This window comes from Sinocyclocheilus grahami, unplaced genomic scaffold (assembly GCF_001515645.1).
Source record: "Sinocyclocheilus grahami isolate Dianchi unplaced genomic scaffold, SAMN03320097.WGS_v1.1 scaffold350.1, whole genome shotgun sequence".
Taxonomy (NCBI): domain Eukaryota; kingdom Metazoa; phylum Chordata; class Actinopteri; order Cypriniformes; family Cyprinidae; genus Sinocyclocheilus; species Sinocyclocheilus grahami.
In genome coordinates this window covers 557,305-576,611 of record NW_015505529.1, presented here as the reverse complement: position 1 = coordinate 576,611, position 19,307 = coordinate 557,305, and the positions used below count along the sequence as shown (strand labels likewise).

At 36.1% G+C, this 19,307-nt stretch overlaps 1 protein-coding gene across 2 annotated transcripts in view; it reads right to left on the bottom strand.

Moving 5' to 3' along the window:
* The window catches only part of tbx4 (T-box transcription factor 4), a 22,470-nt gene extending 5,590 nt beyond the window's left edge, over positions 1-16,880 (bottom strand). Inside the window, exons 1-5 of one of the 2 annotated variants that reach the window (XM_016229276.1) lie at positions 16,738-16,880; positions 10,108-10,253; positions 9,796-9,890; positions 5,003-5,122; positions 3,418-3,565 (exon numbers count right to left, since the gene is read on the bottom strand). In XM_016229276.1, coding sequence (XP_016084762.1) covers positions 3,418-3,565; positions 5,003-5,122; positions 9,796-9,890; positions 10,108-10,251 — 507 coding nt within the window. In that variant the 5' untranslated portion in view covers positions 10,252-10,253; positions 16,738-16,880. Of the gene's footprint in view, positions 1-3,417; positions 3,566-5,002; positions 5,123-9,795; positions 9,891-10,107; positions 10,254-13,860; positions 14,160-16,737 lie in introns of those variants that run through there. The other variant, XM_016229275.1, reaches the window with a different exon arrangement.
* Positions 16,881-19,307: the final 2,427 nt, after the last annotated feature.

Below are 19,307 nucleotides of genomic sequence, written 5' to 3'. Positions count from 1 at the left end.
TATATATATATATATATATATATATATATATGTATTTCTACAATACATTTTACATTTCAAAATTTATAAAGCTGTGAATACATAAATACCTGTATGTATGATCCTGTTACAACCATATTGTAGGTTTTAGGGAATGTACAAAACTGTACGTTGAACACTAATGTGGCTGTTAATGTACAGTATATGTTAACGTGACAGGGTCAATAAAATGTCAAGAGGTATTGTTCTGTGTTGTATGCAAGTAATCCAATTGGATCCTTTGTGTATGTGTTTGATCATAGTGTTCTAGAACCAGTGTGCTCAGTGCGTCCATGTGTTCGGTGTTCAGTGAAGCGTTTAGTTAGGGTCATCCCTGACACAGTTGTGTCAGGGCCAATAAGCATCAAGGCCTTTCCCTTTGTTATGTCGACTCTCAGACAGAGAGTGAGGCAGCTCTCCTCATAGCTGCACTTTTTTAAGAGGGGTTAGGAGCACCAGTGCACAGAGGGCAACCTCAGGTCAATCCCCCCCGTCTCAGACACAGACGGTACCCCAGCCAAACGAATGGTTTGAGCGCTTTATTGGGTGAATGCAGACACATGTGACCTTTGCCTGGTTGGCTGGCTGGCGTCTTGAGGTAATACCATGTGATACGAGCTGCATTGATGATTCAGATACAGGGATGTGCGCTGTCCAAGTATATTAATCAAGCACCTTTGTCAGATCAATGCAGACTCCGTGGCTGGCCCTTGCCTTTCATCTCAGTGTTTTCTTTTCATCTAAGATCTGTTTTTGGGAATAGAAGTTTTGTCATGTGACCTTAAAGCTATATGGCCCTGCACTGAAAAAAACTGTTGCATGTTCACTTATAAATATCTTTGGGTGTTTGGTGTCTGTGTGGTCAGTGGCCTAGCAAATGAAATCAAAGCATGGTGTAGTGGAAATGCCAATAAATCACAACTTTCATACATGAAGTAAAAGTATCTATATAGTTGAGTGCACTGCAACAACCTAGTTTTTTAATTTGGTCATGTGACTCTTTACATACTTTTCATTGTTTGATGCACTAAGGCAGTGGTTCTCAACCTTTTTTTCCACTGTGTCGCACTATGGTCCAAGTGCAAGTCTCACGGGCCGCACACATATCATTTACATATTACGTGACCAATACAAACCAACCAGATTTATAATATTATAGCCTAAATATTATGATATCTAATCGATTACATTCATTGAAATAATTAAATAAAAAATCCTATTCACCATTAATAAAACACCTGATGCTGTTGGGAGCTGACCAATTTTGTGAAATTCGGCTCGAAAGGAGTAACAGCATAATGAAGTTGCAATTGTAAGTTGCAGTCTGTAAGACGCGCAACATTACAGAAAATGTGCGTTCACAAATGTAGCCTATGTTGATCCAAATATGGAAAGCACTTTCGAATTTAATAATCTGAGGTTCTCTCTAGAGATGTTTTGCCACATTTCTGCAATTAAGGATGATTGCTGCATAGTATGGGTGTTTCCTTTTGCCTGAACATCTTCAACTGAGTGGCGGGGCAAACTGAAAGTTGATGCTGAAATTCAAGCACTTCTCCTACCTTCACTTCTGATACTGTGACTATTCTTGTTTGTATGTGTTCCTTCGCTGGCATTTTCCATATTTCGTTTTTTTCCCTTAACAACAAATTTGTCCATTCTGATGCTCGGTTTTACTTTCTTATTAATTTGAATTGAATTCTGCGCTTGTAAGTGATTATGCGAGTACAGGCCCGCTCATGTCTGAAAATAGTATATGAAAAACAAAATTATTTTACATGACAAAAACATTATAGCTTATATTTGTTTAGTACATTTTTTAATTAATGTAAAAACTAAAATGAATTGTAAAACTGAAAGTAATTTTTTCAAAAAAATTGTGTTCATCATGGTGGGCTGCATTTGAATTTGTGATGGGCCACATGTTGAGAACCTCTGCACTAGGTCTTTGTTTCATGTTTGTGTGTTATGGAACATATTTGGTCAGGAATGCCCAATATATCGGTATCATATCGGTTATCAATATATTGGATATTTTTTGTTTTGCCATTTAATAAAAAAATTAAAAAAAAGCAAAAATAGTAATATTGTGAAATATTATTACAATTTTGAATAACTGTTTCCTATTTTTATATACTTTAAAATGATATTTATTCCGGAGATGGCCGTAGTGAATATTCAGAAGCCATTACTCTAGTCTTCAGTGTCACATGATCCTTCAGAAATCAAGCTAATATGCTGATTTGGTGCTCAATAAATATTTCTTATTATTATCAATGTTAAAAAAAACATTTTTAACAGCTTAATATTTTTGTGGAAACAGTCATGTTTTTTAGGAATAACAGGAAAATTATTATCAGCACAATAATTTTTAAATCTGTGACTCCTAGCATCAGCGTATGTTTTGACTGACTTGTGTAGTGAGCACTAGCATGGCTACAGTGGTGGCCTGTATTGGGGCTCTCGGCCAGCCGCAGTGTCCCTGCTGTTGTGGGCGTCAGTAGAGCTTAGCAACCTCTTTCCGAGCTCATTACTCGCCCTTATCACTTCCTAGGCATTCAACTAATCCTGACAGGCCAACTTTGTGCCGTTCTGACAGGTTATGAACCTAATGAGCTTGCTTCTGATGTTATTGCATCAGACAAGCTAGGTCTACAAGCTCCTTTGGACAGCGCTGCCATGGTCAGACTCCTCACCTCACTGCTTCACTGTCTCCATTCTCCTTTCTCCTACTTTCTCAAGATGACCCTTACCATATCTCTCAGATGAGATGTATTCAGTCTGAACTGAACAGGATGCAGAATTGCAATTCCAATATATTATATTATAAATCACAATATTTATAGTGTTGAAATTTAATTTTTATTTTTTTAAAAAAAGTTTGTCAAGAGACTTAAACATTTTTGCTTGACAACCTTGCTTGAAGGTTTAATTCCAATTTAATTTAAATTCAAAGAAATAAAAATTCTGGGAAATTAAATGATTTTCTACCTTAGTCCAGTTTATCCCACAGATTTTGAAAAATGTCATAACCTGATCTTCTGGTGAAACGACATACTTCTCTCTGGTGACGTATACTGGTCTTCTCCAATCATTCTGTCTACTCAAACTCTGCCTCTTTCTTACATTTAAGCTTACATTCAGATCTGCCTCCATACAATCAACAACTGATAGATAGAACCAATCCCCCACCCTACACTTCTTTCTTTTTTTCAATAATCCGTTTCACTTGGATGTATGTCACAATACTGAATTAAAGATTGGTTGCTATGTTCACTACATTTGGTGTCACACCTAGTCCAACTTGTAATTCTTGCTTCTTTGCTCACTCTCATCAAATCCAAAGTTTTAATGTCAAAGCTTAGATTTTTAGAAAATGATTTGTTCACAGCCACTCACATGCCCAAATGGATCAAGGTGGTTGTTTGTGAGCTTCAACTTTTGAAAGGAGACCAGCTGTCTCATCCAATGGGCCCCTGTTGCAGGAGAGTCTGGGTGGACGTAGAGTCTTCCAGGCATTGCAGGCTCTGCTTTTCCTGCCACCATCCTATGGAAAAGAACATAAGAATTTCTTTAGTTTTCTGACAACCCTAAAGGGCACTCGCAACATTTGCAAAAGACCTGTAGTTTACAGTTGTTTGTGTAGTGATTTAGGCTCTGTCCCCTAGATTTTCTCTTCTAGTACTACATAGCTTTCCAGCACCTCTGACATTATGCCATAGCGTTTGAAAACAGTTTTTCAGTGTTGCACAAATTCTGTAGGATATAGCAGCAGGCTACAGAAGGGCTTTATGCAGAACATCTGTACATTAATGACAGATTCAGAGCACAAGTGGTTGTCCATGGCATTATGGGAGTAAATCCCAAAGATTTGGGGTGGCTGCTTTGACCATAACATCACCGCTAATTGTGTGCCTCGAAGGTGTCGCTGAAGATCTCCAGAACCGATGCTGGCAAATGCTGGAATTCCAGTCTATCCCACAGATTTTGAAAAATGTTCAGAAAATACTCGTTCTCGTAACACAACATGCAATTCATTGAGATTTGCGTGCCATCATTATTTTATTTTTCCATGCTGGATTCAACCAAATCTGACTTATTTGTGGTGCCAATTGTTGCATGGGTGGATAGTGCCCATATCTAGTGGCACTGCCAGAGGCACAGGGTCACAAAGAGGACAGCATGCATAACCCAGCTGTTTTAAGCCCATTGGTTTTGACAGACTGCCTGCTCTGGCCTACAGTAATTAACTGTGTGCTAATGACAATCCACAGCCAGAACTAGCTAGTATTGCATGGTTAAACTGATGCAGACTGCACATTGTTTGCTATAAAATATTGCTACAATTTGAGTTTCTTTCAGTGTTGACCTTTGCAAAAGTGTTTTATTGGATAAATTCTCATTTTATGAAAAGACTATTGGAAACAAGGCCAAAGCATTCTTTGTTGTTTATTATTTACCAACATTATATTCATGAATGCAAAGTATTAGTAAAAGTAAAACTATTGACAATAACCATTACTTCAATGCTGTAAATCATACAAATTGCATGAATAATTATTTTAATAATTCTTATATTGTATTATATAGTTTATTGGCCATTCATGTTTACTCGAAATAGTATGAAGTGTGTTAAAATTTGTAATGTGTAGATCGTGCGAATGGCACCATTTGTTCACTCAAGTCAACTAACTTAGAATCACACAGACTGGAGGAGACAGCAGAGTATAAAACATGCTAATTTTTGTCTCTTCACAATGTTGTTTGAATAAGTGTTTGTCCAGATGCCTCAAGGGACCAGTCACTGTTCTGATCCAGTCACTTTTGCGATTGCATGTTCAAATGGAATTTCCAAAGGCATAGAGTATCCTTAAACAACTTTCCAAAATGTGGTTATTCTAATTACTCTGGTGTGCGCTTGACTTGTTTTGTTTTTCTTCCACTGCAGAAACATTACATATAGACAGAGGGATGTTAATCTCACCACTTGTTGTCACAGAACTTGTACCGATGGTCATCAGCTGGAACAATGTCAGTTAAAAGGATGTATTTAGTCTTGGGATTCATTCCTGTGACTTTAACTTTGTAGCTGGGAAACATCCGCCTAAAAAGAGTGCAAATGATACCATCAGGGTTTTAAAAAGTGCCTTACCATTGAAAGATGTCGTCACATTAAAATAGACAGAACTTCATTATTTCAGGTGTTGTTAAACAATGAGAAATAATTGTATTAATTCATTCATTACTTATTTTATTTTATGTTGATTAATAATTTTATTTCTGTTTTTTACCATGGTTTTGTCCTTAAATGACATTTAGATCTAACTTGGCAGCTTGTTAATGCGCTTTCGTGCTCACTGAGGTCATTCTCTTTCAATCGCATCTACACAGGCTTATCCCATTTGTGTCATTCAGGTATCTCAATGTCGTCTTTATTGCTCATTACAGGAACAGCTTTTTTGTCCGAACGACTTATGCCCAGGGTGCGTGTGCAACAGCTGAGCACTGACATGGATGAGTCTGTCTTATCAGCTCTTTCGAGGGTTTTAACAGGCCTTAAGTGCAAGAGAATCACGGGAAGTGTTTGTTTTGGGCGGATGAATGCACGATTAGTGATCAGATAACAGCTTAACCTGTTTTTAGGACAGATTAGTTGTTTAAGAAGCACAAAAGGTCGCTTAAATCTCTAAGAAGGCTGCATGCTCAAGCATCCCCAGACAATCCTCTGCAAATCATCTCACACAAATGTCTCTACTATAAAAGGCTACACTTCAAAAAAAGTCATAAAACGTAAAGCATAAAATTCAACTGTTATCCTCGACAACCCCATATAAGGAGTCATGATCTGTACCTGGTACTGATTTGCTTTTGGGCAGATATATATTTTTCGGGATTGACTCTGTTTTGAAGGAGCCGCTCTATAAAAAGTGGGATCTCTATTTTGTTCAGTTACAGGTAAAGATGACAGACAGAATATGATAATATAGCAGACACAGTCATAAAACAAATCAATGGAGCTACCTTTGGTGACCTTTTCACATGAAATATCCAAAATAATGTTTTTTTATCTCATCTGCAAAGTTTCAAAAAGATCAAGTCCCCTTATAAATTCAGAGTGCTTTTTTAATGGCAGATCTTTTAAACACCAGGCAGCTAAACAGCCCTATTGAACCACCCCACTCCTCTAAAAGTTCCACTGCACTGCATTAATTTTTTAGGCTTTCTAAAGGGTTCCACCAGCAGTCATACATTTATTACGGCAAATAAATGTACCCTGAACTGAATCAGTTCATTGCATTTGCAAATGCATAGCTGCTCAGGCCTGCACAATGTAAAAAGTTCCTGAGAGCACTACCTCTAATACCCAGAGGAAGAGCTCAGGGAAAGGTAAAGCTCCATGTCTGGCCCAGGCCTGCAATCCAATCAATGTAAATCACTCTGGGCAAGAGATTGCAAAAGAGGTGCTTTAAGCCATCAGGAACATCTTAAACAAACCTGTCCACCAGACATATTCTGATAATGCTGTGTTTCCTTGTCCTTCTGTGTCAATAATTACATTTATCATTAATAAATTACATTTATCATCCACTGTCTTATTCTACTGTTGGTTCCAACATTGTTTCTAGACTTTACAATTAGGTTCAATTAAATGCATTTAGTATGATGAACTAACAAAATAACATTTACAGCATTTTTATAGAATTATTATTTTTATTTAAACTGTATTTTTAAAATCTAGTTTAATTATACATTTATATTTATAAAGTCAGTTTATAAATATGCTATTGTTCATTTTGTTCTTTTGTAATACATATATTTATACAACTTTAAAAAAAAAAATGGGGGGGGGGGCATATGTAAAAATGAACATAAACCTAAATGCTGTAAAATATAGTTTAGTAATAGTTACTTATGTTAATATTTTATGATACCTATTACATTAATTAAAACTTACTGTAAAATGTTACATTAAACATTACAAGAGTTCTTGTGTACTTTTGTGTACTGAACATGTAGACGTTTTCAAAATATGCAAATTTATCTCATAAATTATTCATGTTAAGAAAATACAGTTAGGAAAAATTAGCATCAGTATTTACAGTACTAACTGTGAGGATGTAATAAATCTTGAGTAAAACACATTTAATCCACCTGAGGGATATGTAATGCTCTTTCCATTTATGCAACACTTTGACATAATGGCTGCCACAGTAGATCACATGGCATGTCTAAAGGGGCCTTACAGTGGCTCTGTGACAGTATTCTGTTGCTGTAGGTAGTCACGTTGGAGAGCTGTCCTTGGCATGGGAACAACTATGTGCAAAATTTCCTTCTTTTTCTTGTTGCTTAAAGGAAGAGTTCACCCAAAAATTTTAATTCTGTCATCATTTATTCATCATCATGTCATTGCATATGACAAATTTTCTTCTGTGGAACAAAAGAATATATATTGTAGTATTGTTTGGACCTTTGCATTCTTCCAAATATCTTTTTTTGTAATCTGCAGAAGAAAGTCAGACATGTGAGCCATGAGGGTGAGTAAATGTTGACACTGTTTTTTTTGGTATATATTATGTAAAGTGTGTAGCTATCCAAGGGAGCGAAAATGCTTTCAAATGATAAGATTACTTTTTTTAGTTATCTCAGTAAAAGCACTGTTTATGGGTGGGCCTGCGCTTCAGTTTATGTGTGTGAGGACGACATTGAGAAATGGCAAGTATAAAAAGTGTATCATATCGGTGTCAGCATCTGCATTATGCCAGCTGTTTCTTTTAGCGCTTTTGTACGCCTGTGCTTTCAGTGATTCATGCTATCTGAAAGAGTCGGCAGAACGCCTAGATCAAAAGGAGCTTGATGATGAAGCAAGAGAGGTCCTTTAGGGCCTGGGAAATGCGATCAAACGGGGCACCGTGCTTCTCTCATCAGCCTCGCTGATGCTTACTCTGACGGGCTGTGTACAAGTAACACCAGCCGGCTGCTTTCAATAGTCATGCTTAGTACTGGGCCGAAGACACGTATGCGCATGTTGTAGCAGAGTTCAGCTAGGTTTCATAATTTCCTCAAAGGGATATTCTGAGTTCAACACAAAGTTCCATTGACAGCATACATAATGCTGATCAACACACCCCAAAAAAAAAAATGACTTGTCAAATTTGACTTGCAAAAATCGAGGTTACAATAAGGCACTTAACTTGGAAGTAAATAGGTCCAGTTTTGGAGGATTCAAAACCAGAAATATTTGTCAGTTTATTAATGCACTGAATTATACTGTTAAAACGTGTGTATTACTAGAGCTGTGAAGCGGTTTAAATCATCACTTTCGCTGTCATTTTAGGTTTCATACTGTTATGCTGTCATGTCAACAGAATTCTCAAATTGGATAAAACTTTGCACAGAAAAGTTTAGTCATATTAAAATTATGCTAACACACACATTGTTTATGTCTTGTGGCTAAACTATTGAAAGTGAATATATTAATGTTTATAAATGTAACCCAGGAAAAAAGGGACAAATGGAAATTAGTTTTTGTGATAATCAACATTATGCCATAAATGCTGTTAACTGAGCTTGTACTGAACCCAGAATATTCTTTAAAACTATGTATGACCCAGTTTCTCTGCATAGAAAGTAGTGCTATTCGCATGACTGGGGGATTGTTTTACTGTTTATGCTAAACTAAATCGCTTTTTGATTAACTAAAACACTAACATTTTAACATGATAGTATTCTTTGGATTTTCGTCTTGTTTGTGGAATTCACAGAAGCAAAATATTGTCATAAGCAGTTTTTGTTACTATATTACACCCGATGAATTTTATGTAACAGTGTATTCTTCTTCAGCGTTAACCTATACTGTCAAACGGCATGTACCGTGCAGACATGGCTCAAGCCTGCTATGTAACACAAGACCACGATGAGAATCATTGCATGAAATTGGCCTCAATTTTGTGTAATGGGAGCCATCGTGAAGAAACCTGGCAAGTTTTCTCAAGATTTACAGTTCAGTGAATGGCTGTCTAATGTCCTACAAGTCATATCCCCTCAAAAAAAAGAAAATGAAACGGTGAAAAGCTCTTCCTGCTTCATGGCTCGATTGACATATTGAGCATCTTTAACAGAGCCTGGTGTCCATTATACATTAAAGTATGTAAAATGAAATGAGCCCATCTGTTGTTGAACTATGTGGAAGTACAGTCTCCTGTTCTGTGCACAGCTGTCTGACTGAACAGTGCTTTGGCTCTTCAAAGGGTTTAAGGATTCTTGGAGCACTTTATCAGTTGGACAAGGGGAATCCCATCCCTCACAATGTTACAGCATTAAAGAAAAATTGTGGTGACCTTTTGCATTTTCCACAGAGAAGCGCTGAGAAACTGCTGGCTAAGGCTGGCAGAGAGCATTGACTCATTCTCTGCTTAATATCCAGGGTCCTGCTCTTAATCCACAGGGCACATTAAATCTAACACACGGGGCAGCCGTTTGTGTTTTCAATTAGATATTTGTAGGCACAGGAATTCGGCCTTGCTTTACCTTGGTCGCATAATATTTTATAAACATTCCATTAAAAGCACTGTCGCATTTCATGCGACCGAGGCTCTTGGTACAACAAGGTTCCACATTAGCATTTCTTACTGGAAGTGAGATGGCCTAGTTATGTTTTTGTGTCCCTGTCACAACACCACTTTTCTCTTTGTGTCTGCTAATGTTTCAAATCTATGAAAATGTAGAATCTGTGAATTTATGGATTGAAATGGAAAATGGAAATGATGCTCTACTTGCCTGCCTGCTTTGGTGATGATCATCTCGGTTCCGGCCTCATGGAACTTTTTCCATAGTTCCCTGTCGTGAAGAACCACTTTGATGTTTCCAATGTTCTGAAGGTCCACGCACAAAAAAAGATAAATGATGATTAGTTTGTTGTTGTTGATGAAAAAGCTTAAAAATTGTACTTAATATATTACCGTTTTTTTTCCCGCTAATTATTTTTATTGTGTTTTAGCAATAAATCTATGTTATGTTACATTACATCTCTTCGCATATGTAAAGACCTACAAGTCAGGCGTCATTAAAAGAATGCAACTGATTGGCTACCTGGTCAGACTCATTGTTCTGGGGAATGCTGGGAGTTGTAGGCAGGCCCAAATGTGAGGAATCACTGGCAAGCTCAGGACGCCCACCCAACTGTTCCACGGTCGTACCTTCATCAGCCACAGCTGAGGCCTTCTCCTGTAGCATTTCTGTAAAATTACAGAAATATTAGTTAAATGATGACTTCACAATTTAACTTTCACAAAAGGAAAAATCATTTCAGGTTAATATGAAAACTGAAACCTGGGTTTTTCCACTTTTTTGACAAACATTTTTTTTATAAAATTAAAAAAAAACAGAAAACTGAGAATGCTCATGCATTATCTCGTTGCTTATTTTATTTTCCTTCTGCTAAAACCTGGTATAATGATGTGGAAAAATAATATATACTTTAAGATTATGAATCTAAGAAATTAATACATTCAATAATAATAAAAAAAAACATTTTAAATAATTAGAATTTCTGTTCACAAAAAAACAACCCTAATACAAGCACATACTTTGTTTTTTTGTTTTGTTTTTTTATTTCCAGTAATTCAGCCGATGTAAATATAAAATAGTGTAAACTTAATTGAAAATATACAAACATTTTTTTTATAAAATTAAAAAAAAACAGAAAACTGAGAATGCTCATGCATTATCTCGTTGCTTATTTTATTTTCCTTCTGCTAAAACCTGGTATAATGATGTGGAAAAATAATATATACTTTAAGATTATGAATCTAAGAAATTAATACATTCAATAATAATAAAAAAAAACACATTTTAAATAATTAGAATTTCTGTTCACAAAAAAACAACCCTAATACAAGCACATACTTTGTTTTTTTGTTTGTTTTTTTATTTCCAGTAATTCAGCCGATGTAAATATAAAATAGTGTAAACTTAATTGAAAATATAAAAAAAGAAAGAAAATAAGCCTAAGGGGAAAAAAACTAAACTTATCCTGTAGTTTTAACACAAGCTAAAACGACCTAATGATATACGTATAATGAAAATACCACAGATGCCATAGTTCCTCTTTGTTCTCTCATAGTCTGCTGTAATTGATTATACACACACAGACAAGACATGGGCTTCAAAATTTGAGAAATAGCATACATTAACATTTACATTTTGTGAGGGAAAGTCTGTCCTCATAACATGGCCTAGCCAATTCATTTCAAGGAAAGGGGTCGAGATCCGTTTGTTCTGAAGTATCGCAAGATTAAATATTTACACTTCCAGCATTCAGGCACCTCAGTTTTATGGAAGCGTGCTAAACACTGCTGATTCCATTAAGGGAGGTCACAAACTTAGCCTCACTCTCACGCTCCCTTCTCTGCTCACACTCAGACATCACACCAGAGATATGTCTCATTGCTGTACTACAGCACACAGCCTCCATAAATGCAGCCTATCTGCACGGCGGACACCAAACCATTCTCATCGTGAAATCCACCTCCTCCCACCCATTCTTAATCTCACGCATGTAAACAATGCGAGTGTGCGCCCTTCAGATAAAAGGAGAAGAGCGGGATTCCGTGTAAACTCGGGCAGGCATTTGCCAAAGCTAATAAAGATAAAGTCTGACAGGCACCGTGAGGCTACAGCAAGTCAACCCTGGACTTTTCCAGTCCAAAATGTGCCTTTCACTTACACTGTTTAACTAAGCCCAGTGAGCGAGAGCTCTGTTTACATCTCTGTCACCCCAGACATATAATCCGCTAAACTATTCCTGGCAGATACTGCTCTGTGCACACTGAGGTTGGCTGGATATTTCCAGAGCCTGTTGTCCAAAATGTTCAACGCTGACCAAATTTCAACTATCCCTACGTTTAAAAAAATAAATAAAATACAATTGTTTAAGGGTGGGCTGCACTATATTGCCCATGCTTTTGTGGTCAGAATTCACCCAGTTCATTGAAATGACTTTTGGAAACCTGCAAAAATCTTTTGTCTGGAACCATGATGAGTTTGCAGGTAGTCCATCAGCCAGTTCTGTTTTTCTTATACAGTTTTGATGCATGTTTTAATAGCGGCCTAGTATCTTTGGCCTTCCATTTGGTTCTGTACCAGATTGGATACAATGTGTGTAGAGAACAGGCCCGTTCATTACTAACACAGTAAGACAACACAATTTCCTTCCTACGTGAGTATAGTGATATTCCGCAATATTTATTCAATGATATTTTAGAGCACATTAAGTTTAGTAATGCACACTTTTCTTATCAAGAACCTTTTGGCTGTATATGGTGATTGAGTTAGTTATATTAGTGAGTTTTCTTTTTCTTTTTCTTTTTTGTAGATAAAAAAAGGCATATATGTTTCATTATAGGCTTCTGTGATTGGTGTATTGGTTTTTGGGTTCTATAAAGCACCCATAAATGCTCTTCTGAAGCCAAAGTTGTTTTGCAAAGGAATAAGACCCTTTTGTATTATATTAGAACATTCATATTTAACATATGTAGGTTTTGTTATCCCATGACTGCACAACTTTTATCACAGTGGGAACATGAAAAATGCTGGAAATGGGTTGGCCTTCAGGTGCCCTCTAACCATGCGAATTAAATTGCATTTGAACGCTGAAAAAATAAAATATTGTAATTGGGTTCTATTATAACACACATTATACCGTTGAATACATATTGTAGCTTTCTTTTGATTGTTTTTGGATTATGTTTAAGAATTAGTGTGGGGGAAAAGAGTAACAGTTGGAGATAACGGTATAATCCTTGATATCTGTCTGGTATAACTATTTTAGTTGTGAATTGTGTCTTCGTTGTGATATAAAAGAGTGCAACTAATAGTAATATTTATTATTAATAGATGTTGTTGATTATTAATTTAATTATTCAGTTTGTGTGCAAATGTGTAAAAAGTTTTCTTGGTTAATTTATTCCAAAATGTGAGTATTTCACCTAGGCCTACCTAAAATTAAATAGGAAAACTTTATTATTGTTTTGATTTTAAAAAAAATTAATAAATGAACAAAAATCTGTAGTTTAAAATGAGCAGTTATGCGGTATACATATGTGAATATTTTTGGATACTTTGCATTCAGGTCAATCTTCTATTTATTTGCGATAATCAGTGTATTTTTTTTACATTTTTATTTCGCACATCAGCATCTAAATAATAGCGATATTTGCCATCATAGTTTACCAAGCACTGTGCCATCCGAATGAATTAAGCTGATGTTTTAAGGCCTTAGGTCTACTCCATCCCACGCGGTAAAAGGATGCACCAGGGACTGACGCGAAGAAGTTTAAAAGTATCTGCATTATCAGATGTAAACAATGTGCACCCAACAATTCATTTAAAATATTAAGCGAGAACGCACGTACAGGCCGCAATGCTTTCTTTTGTTATAGATCACATTCACACGCAATATTACATGCAAAAACATAAGGTGTTGTAATTAGATCACTGTAGGCTTAGATCACATTTCTAAGCAGTATTAATAGGCTACTGCAAAAGAAGACTATAGTCTATTATACACAGTTAGTGTACAGTAGCCTATATTAACTTGAGGTTGCGTTGTTTACATCACATGCTAAGACGATCTTTAGATATTGTTAAAGAAAAGACCAAGTCAGGTTTTTATTTATGAAAGAGTGACGCCTTCTCGTTGATCACTTAATTTGATAAAGAAGGATAGATCAACTGCGTCTAATCGCATTACCGCCCTCCATGCACACATAAGTGAGGGTCCAGTCCGGCACAAGCATTTCAAAGCAGCATTACGTGACCTACTGAACACAAGTGTAATATTACCTCATAAAATATTATGTTCTGAAATCCTCCATATCATTCCAACCCGCAATAATGTGTCCACTGCGACATTACAGCAGGAAGTTAGGTCCCGGTGTGGCGTTGAGTCCAGTGCACTAGAAGCAGCTCAGCATCCCCTGTATCTGCTCATGAGCAGACAGAGCTGTCTCTTCCCCAGAGTCTGCTTCTGTTCAAATACCGCCGCGAGCCTCGTGGTAACAGCGGTGAGTGCCCGTCTCAGAGGCAAATGGTCACTACGTGATGTTTTCTTGGAAACACAAAGTATCCGCAGAACAGCTTGAATTGTTAAAGCACTGGGGTGAATATGTTGGCTCATTCACTCCTTCCCTCCTTCCCCCCGCGCCTCACCGCTGACGTTACTCTCAACAACACCAAACCCGATGCGCAGGGTTCACTCACGAACGGTCCTCTCAGGAGGAAAGAAGTCTATTCATCGTGAAACATGACTTGTAGCCTCGTCTCCTTATTCTCTGCCCCGCATCAATAGTATAGGAGGAAATTGTTTCCTGTCCCATAAGACGATTTTGAAGAAAAATATATTTTAACATTATTTTTGTTGTTGTTTTTAAATGTGGAACGGTTATATTAATATCTTTTCCGCTTGTTCCCCACCCAGACCTCCCCATTACAAATATTTAAATGATAGAAATTCGACTTTACATTCACCCCAGTTTGTCTTGTTTTAAATATGTAGCCATGTAGTATATAAAAAGTATGCATCAAAGTATGTCTGCTCTCATTGCCAAACATTTTAGACAACACTTGAGTTGTTAAAAAAATTAAAATAAACTAATTTCCATGACATTTGCCTTTTAATGGAAATGAGAATTACAGAAGAGAACTACCAGGGCAGCAAAGTGACAATTTGAAGATTATAAATATAATTAATTTTAAGATTTTCGGATCGTGATAAAAGAAGCTTTATTTTGTCATTACAAATTTACACAGTCGTTATGTAATCGTTTGAATGAATTTGAAATCATTTGAATTGAGTAGGCTATTATCAAGTACAAGACTTTTTCTGTCATTTTGTTTTTGTCATTTATCAAGTCCAAGGCTTTTTCGATCAAAATGGCATTATTACACATCCAAAAAATCCACAGCATCACACATTATGCCATTATACCAAGATGGTATAATGTGTGATCACACTTTATACCAAAATCCGCCCAAAGGCTGATCAAGGTTATCATCAGATTTTTACAAAAGGATCTGATAAATGTTTTAACGAAGACGAAACAGTTTGAAGAAGCTTCGTTACTTATGATTTTAAGTTATAGCCAAAAGTGCCTCTAATTGAAGAATCAGCCGTTCATGCTCGGGCACAGACAGACTGAACGTTAGCCATGTCTATGTAACAATGTCATTTTTGTATGTCGTGAGCTTTCTATCATTTTCACAGTTTAAAATGATTCATTTGTTTTGCATATTTGTTCCGCTTTTAAACGCTCTCGTGTTTGAATTTAAAATACTGAGGATTTCGTTTAAACGTCCAAGCATTTCCAGTGAAATATGGTTGCGGTTTTAGAGTAAATGGGTCGAAGCAAGAGGCTGAAAGATCAATAAATCACCTGGAGAAGCTCGAGGGCCGTGGGAGCCTTGACTTATATCTGCTGGTGACATGACCAAATGAATGGCAACAGCCAGAATATGTCCTTCTCAAACCAATAGGCTCATTTTCCAAACAGGTCATGCAGATAAGAATAAACGCAGGAATAATGCGAGACAGTTTTCTGTGTTAGGAGATAGGCCTCAGTCATGGGTGGAATGATATAGGTTAGTTTTATTTGTTTTACCCTCTTATTGAGAGAAATTCCGGACGACACAATAGGCCAATATTACTGTATGTTCTTTCGTCTATAGATGTAGACAAATGTGTTTTGATTTTTTAAAATGCTAATCAGTACAGTCTGTCCTCTTAAAAGCTGAAACATTTGAATAAATATATAGGCCTACGTGTTTAATAAAAAATAAAAACAACTTGACTGACACTTAAATATGGTTGTTACACGTTCGTTCGATACGTTTGTTTAGTTACGTTCGCTTGATTTGTAAACCTTTTATTTAATCCTTTAAAACAGACATATTGTAATATAAATAAAAAATAATAATACATGTATAAATAATAAAAATCATATTTAAAAATAATAATAATAGAACGGACTATAATGTAGGCTATTTTTACTTTAAGGAATTTATTGTTTATAGCCTGTTTATCTTTGCTATTTTTCCACTGTACTTGTGTTTGCTGTCATGTCTCTTCAATCACTTTTTCATAAAATATTGCTCTAAAACTATCTTTGTCCAGACATTCAGCCATCTTTTAATGTAAGCAATGTAAGCCGCAACAAATATAATTATATCACGTTTACCAAATGTCAAAATGTCGGATTATATTCACTTGAAGGCCCGCCTGCTTTATTTGTCCCGTCAGACTTCAATAAGTCAAACAATGTTTTGTCAATAGACTTATATATTGAAGTAGAATATATAGCCTACTCTACAGTTTAAAAGGCGTAACGTTTGTTTGAAATAATCATTAAATATGGCGTATAGGTGCATAGGTCATTAATTGTTTAGTTCGATCTCAAAACATTTAATTCTTGAAATTGTTTCATAACTGTGCTAATAACTCAATTGTAACTGTCATCCTGTCACAGATTGTACAAATAAATAAATAGCTTAATGTTTGACTTATTTCACAACTAAATAAAGCCATCTAAAGCGTCATAGGCCTATAGGCTGGAAGCACAAAAATATTCTCATGAGGAATAGTAGATTTAGGCAGTGTTTATTTGCTTAAACCCCAGTGCGTTAGCTATACCGATATCACACGTGATTGAAAATAATTGGTCTTACCTCCACCTCACTGATCTTGATACACCTTCTGTGTGTGTGAACCTCAGGGTGAGACTCGCTCAAGATGGGCGCTTTCTTGGGGATCCTCAAGTAGGCAAGTTATACCTTAGCGTGCTATATAAGATGTCGCTATAAAAGGGATGATTTTTTATAGGGCATGAATTGAGCTGCCTTTCTGAAAGGGAATTTAAACTTCACTCACTCCCACCGTCACGTGGTCTTGAAATTAGGAACAGCAGTAGGGTTAGTTTATGTACTGAGAGCAGGGTGTTACCGAACGGACACTGAGCGATGCTCTCAAAACTTACACGTTACAGTTGAAGCATTACCGTCAGACCGCTGGTTTTTTGTTTAGCTACTCTAACTCGTGAAAAATGGCACGGATGGAAACATCAAATAGATGCTATATAATAAATCAGCAATCTCATTTAATAATACAAATGCTATGATCATTCAAAATGAATGCTGAAATCTTAATTATTGAAGTAATAATTCGGCGTTGTTTTACAATATAGCCTACATATTTGTTTTTCCTCGGGCTTTACAGATTACTAATACAGTTTTTAAAAATTAGAATGTTAACATGTTTAATCGAATTTAGCTTCAATGGTTGAATATTCACCATAAAAAGCTATGAAATGTTGTGTGACTAATTCATTTTAGGTTTAAGCTGTCAAAAATGATAGGCTATACCTTGATTTTATCTTGTTGTTGAGTTTTGTCATTTAGAAGAAGTGAAGAGTAATACCATCATGAGGTTATTATTATGGTTCGTTTTTATTTATAGCCTGTATTCAACCTCTATGGTACCCTAATAAATTAGCATATGCATTACCATGTTTTTTTTTAACTGTAAAAAGTTGTTTTATTTGTAATGTTTTTCGTTCTTTTTTATCAACCTAATTCCTATTATAAAAATTGCTTGACTGAAGATTTTTAAATCAGATTTTAAGAATACTTAAAGTCAGTTGAATCAGTATCCCTGTGGAAGCATCAGTGAGTGTTTTATGGGTATGGGAGTGCAGGCTCTTTTTCCTTAGAAAAACAATTGCCTGTAAAATTGGTAATGGGCAAGAGGGGTCTCTGCTAATAAACAACAAAGAGTAAGGAGGCTATTGAAAAGTACAGAAAATTCCCTCATCCTACATTTCTCTCTCCCTTTTCCCTTCTCATACCTGAAATCTTCATTCAATACGTGCATTATGGTCTCAAATATTTCCAAAATCCTGCTTATCCTGCACAGATCCAGTCTTTTCACACTACTTAACTGGTTTATACTGTGGTAACACAGTATAGTCTTTGGCATGAAATTATCAGGTGAGCATGCTCTCATCTCTTCTTGGCTTGCTGTATTTCTCAGAAGATCATTATGTGCAGTTGGCTTTACACTAGGACGTTGTCTGTGCCCGGCGGCAGATAGTCAGTACAGAGCAGTGACATCACAATGGCTTCATAGTAAAACCTCCGACCGACCCGCCACCCTGGAACCAGCATAACCCCATACTGCCATAGTCATTAGCTCAGATTTCTGTGTGCAGTCAGTGTGTTTAGCATGCATGCTGTGTCTTTTCTTCCACCATTAGCCCTCTTCCCATAAGCACCCTTCCTGTGTGCAGAGCAGTGAACGCTTAGAAAGATTTTCACAGTACGGCAGGCTTGCCTGGGTGCATGCAAAAATATGTTTGTTTTTTTTGTTTGTTTGTTGTTTTTTTTGCTGTTTGTTATGGCACGCGTCTTTCAAAAAGTAATATGAAAACAAAAATGATTGCATGCTTTTGTAAGTGATTTAATTTTTTTTAATGTTTAGATTTAACAGCCACGCTCTCAGAAAAAAAGGTGAAAAAACTGTCACTGGGCTGGTACCTTTTCAAAAGGTACTTATATGTACACTTTCGGTACTAATGTGTACTTTAAAGCAGTAATATGTACCTATACGATACAAATATGAGGAAATTACCATCTAGGGCCACCTATAGGGTACCACCATAGTGACAACTTTGTACCTTCTTTTCTAAGAGTGCATATGCTTTGAATTAGCATTTTTATATCTGAAATCCTTTCATTGGCTAGTTTCCATCTTATCACAATTGGTTTAATTAGCTTACGTATTTAAATATGAGTAAAAAGATCTAGTGTTCTAATTCGGTTGTTTAACTGATAAGGATTAATCTTATCATTATTTAATGTAAGACAATGAGTTTTGCCCAGTATTATCAAATGTTTATTAATTCTGTTATGACCTGCACAGTACGCACGGTGATGTGAACCATCTGAACTTTGATATACCATTGATATATCAATAGTAGAATTACTCAGTGTTATAGGCCTTTGGTATGTCAATATATACAATACTTCACTGTAGTTTTGTATGGTGTTGATTCTTGAAAACGTTACCCTTTATTTTTACTCGATTTAACATAAACATTAGGATTATATAATTAAGATTATTAAATTCAGTGTATTTTATGGATACAGCTTGTTAATATTCATGACATCAACTGTCATGAAATATTAATATGGAAGTCACATGGGTCATATGCTTGCTCTATTCAGGCTGTTCAGTTACAGAA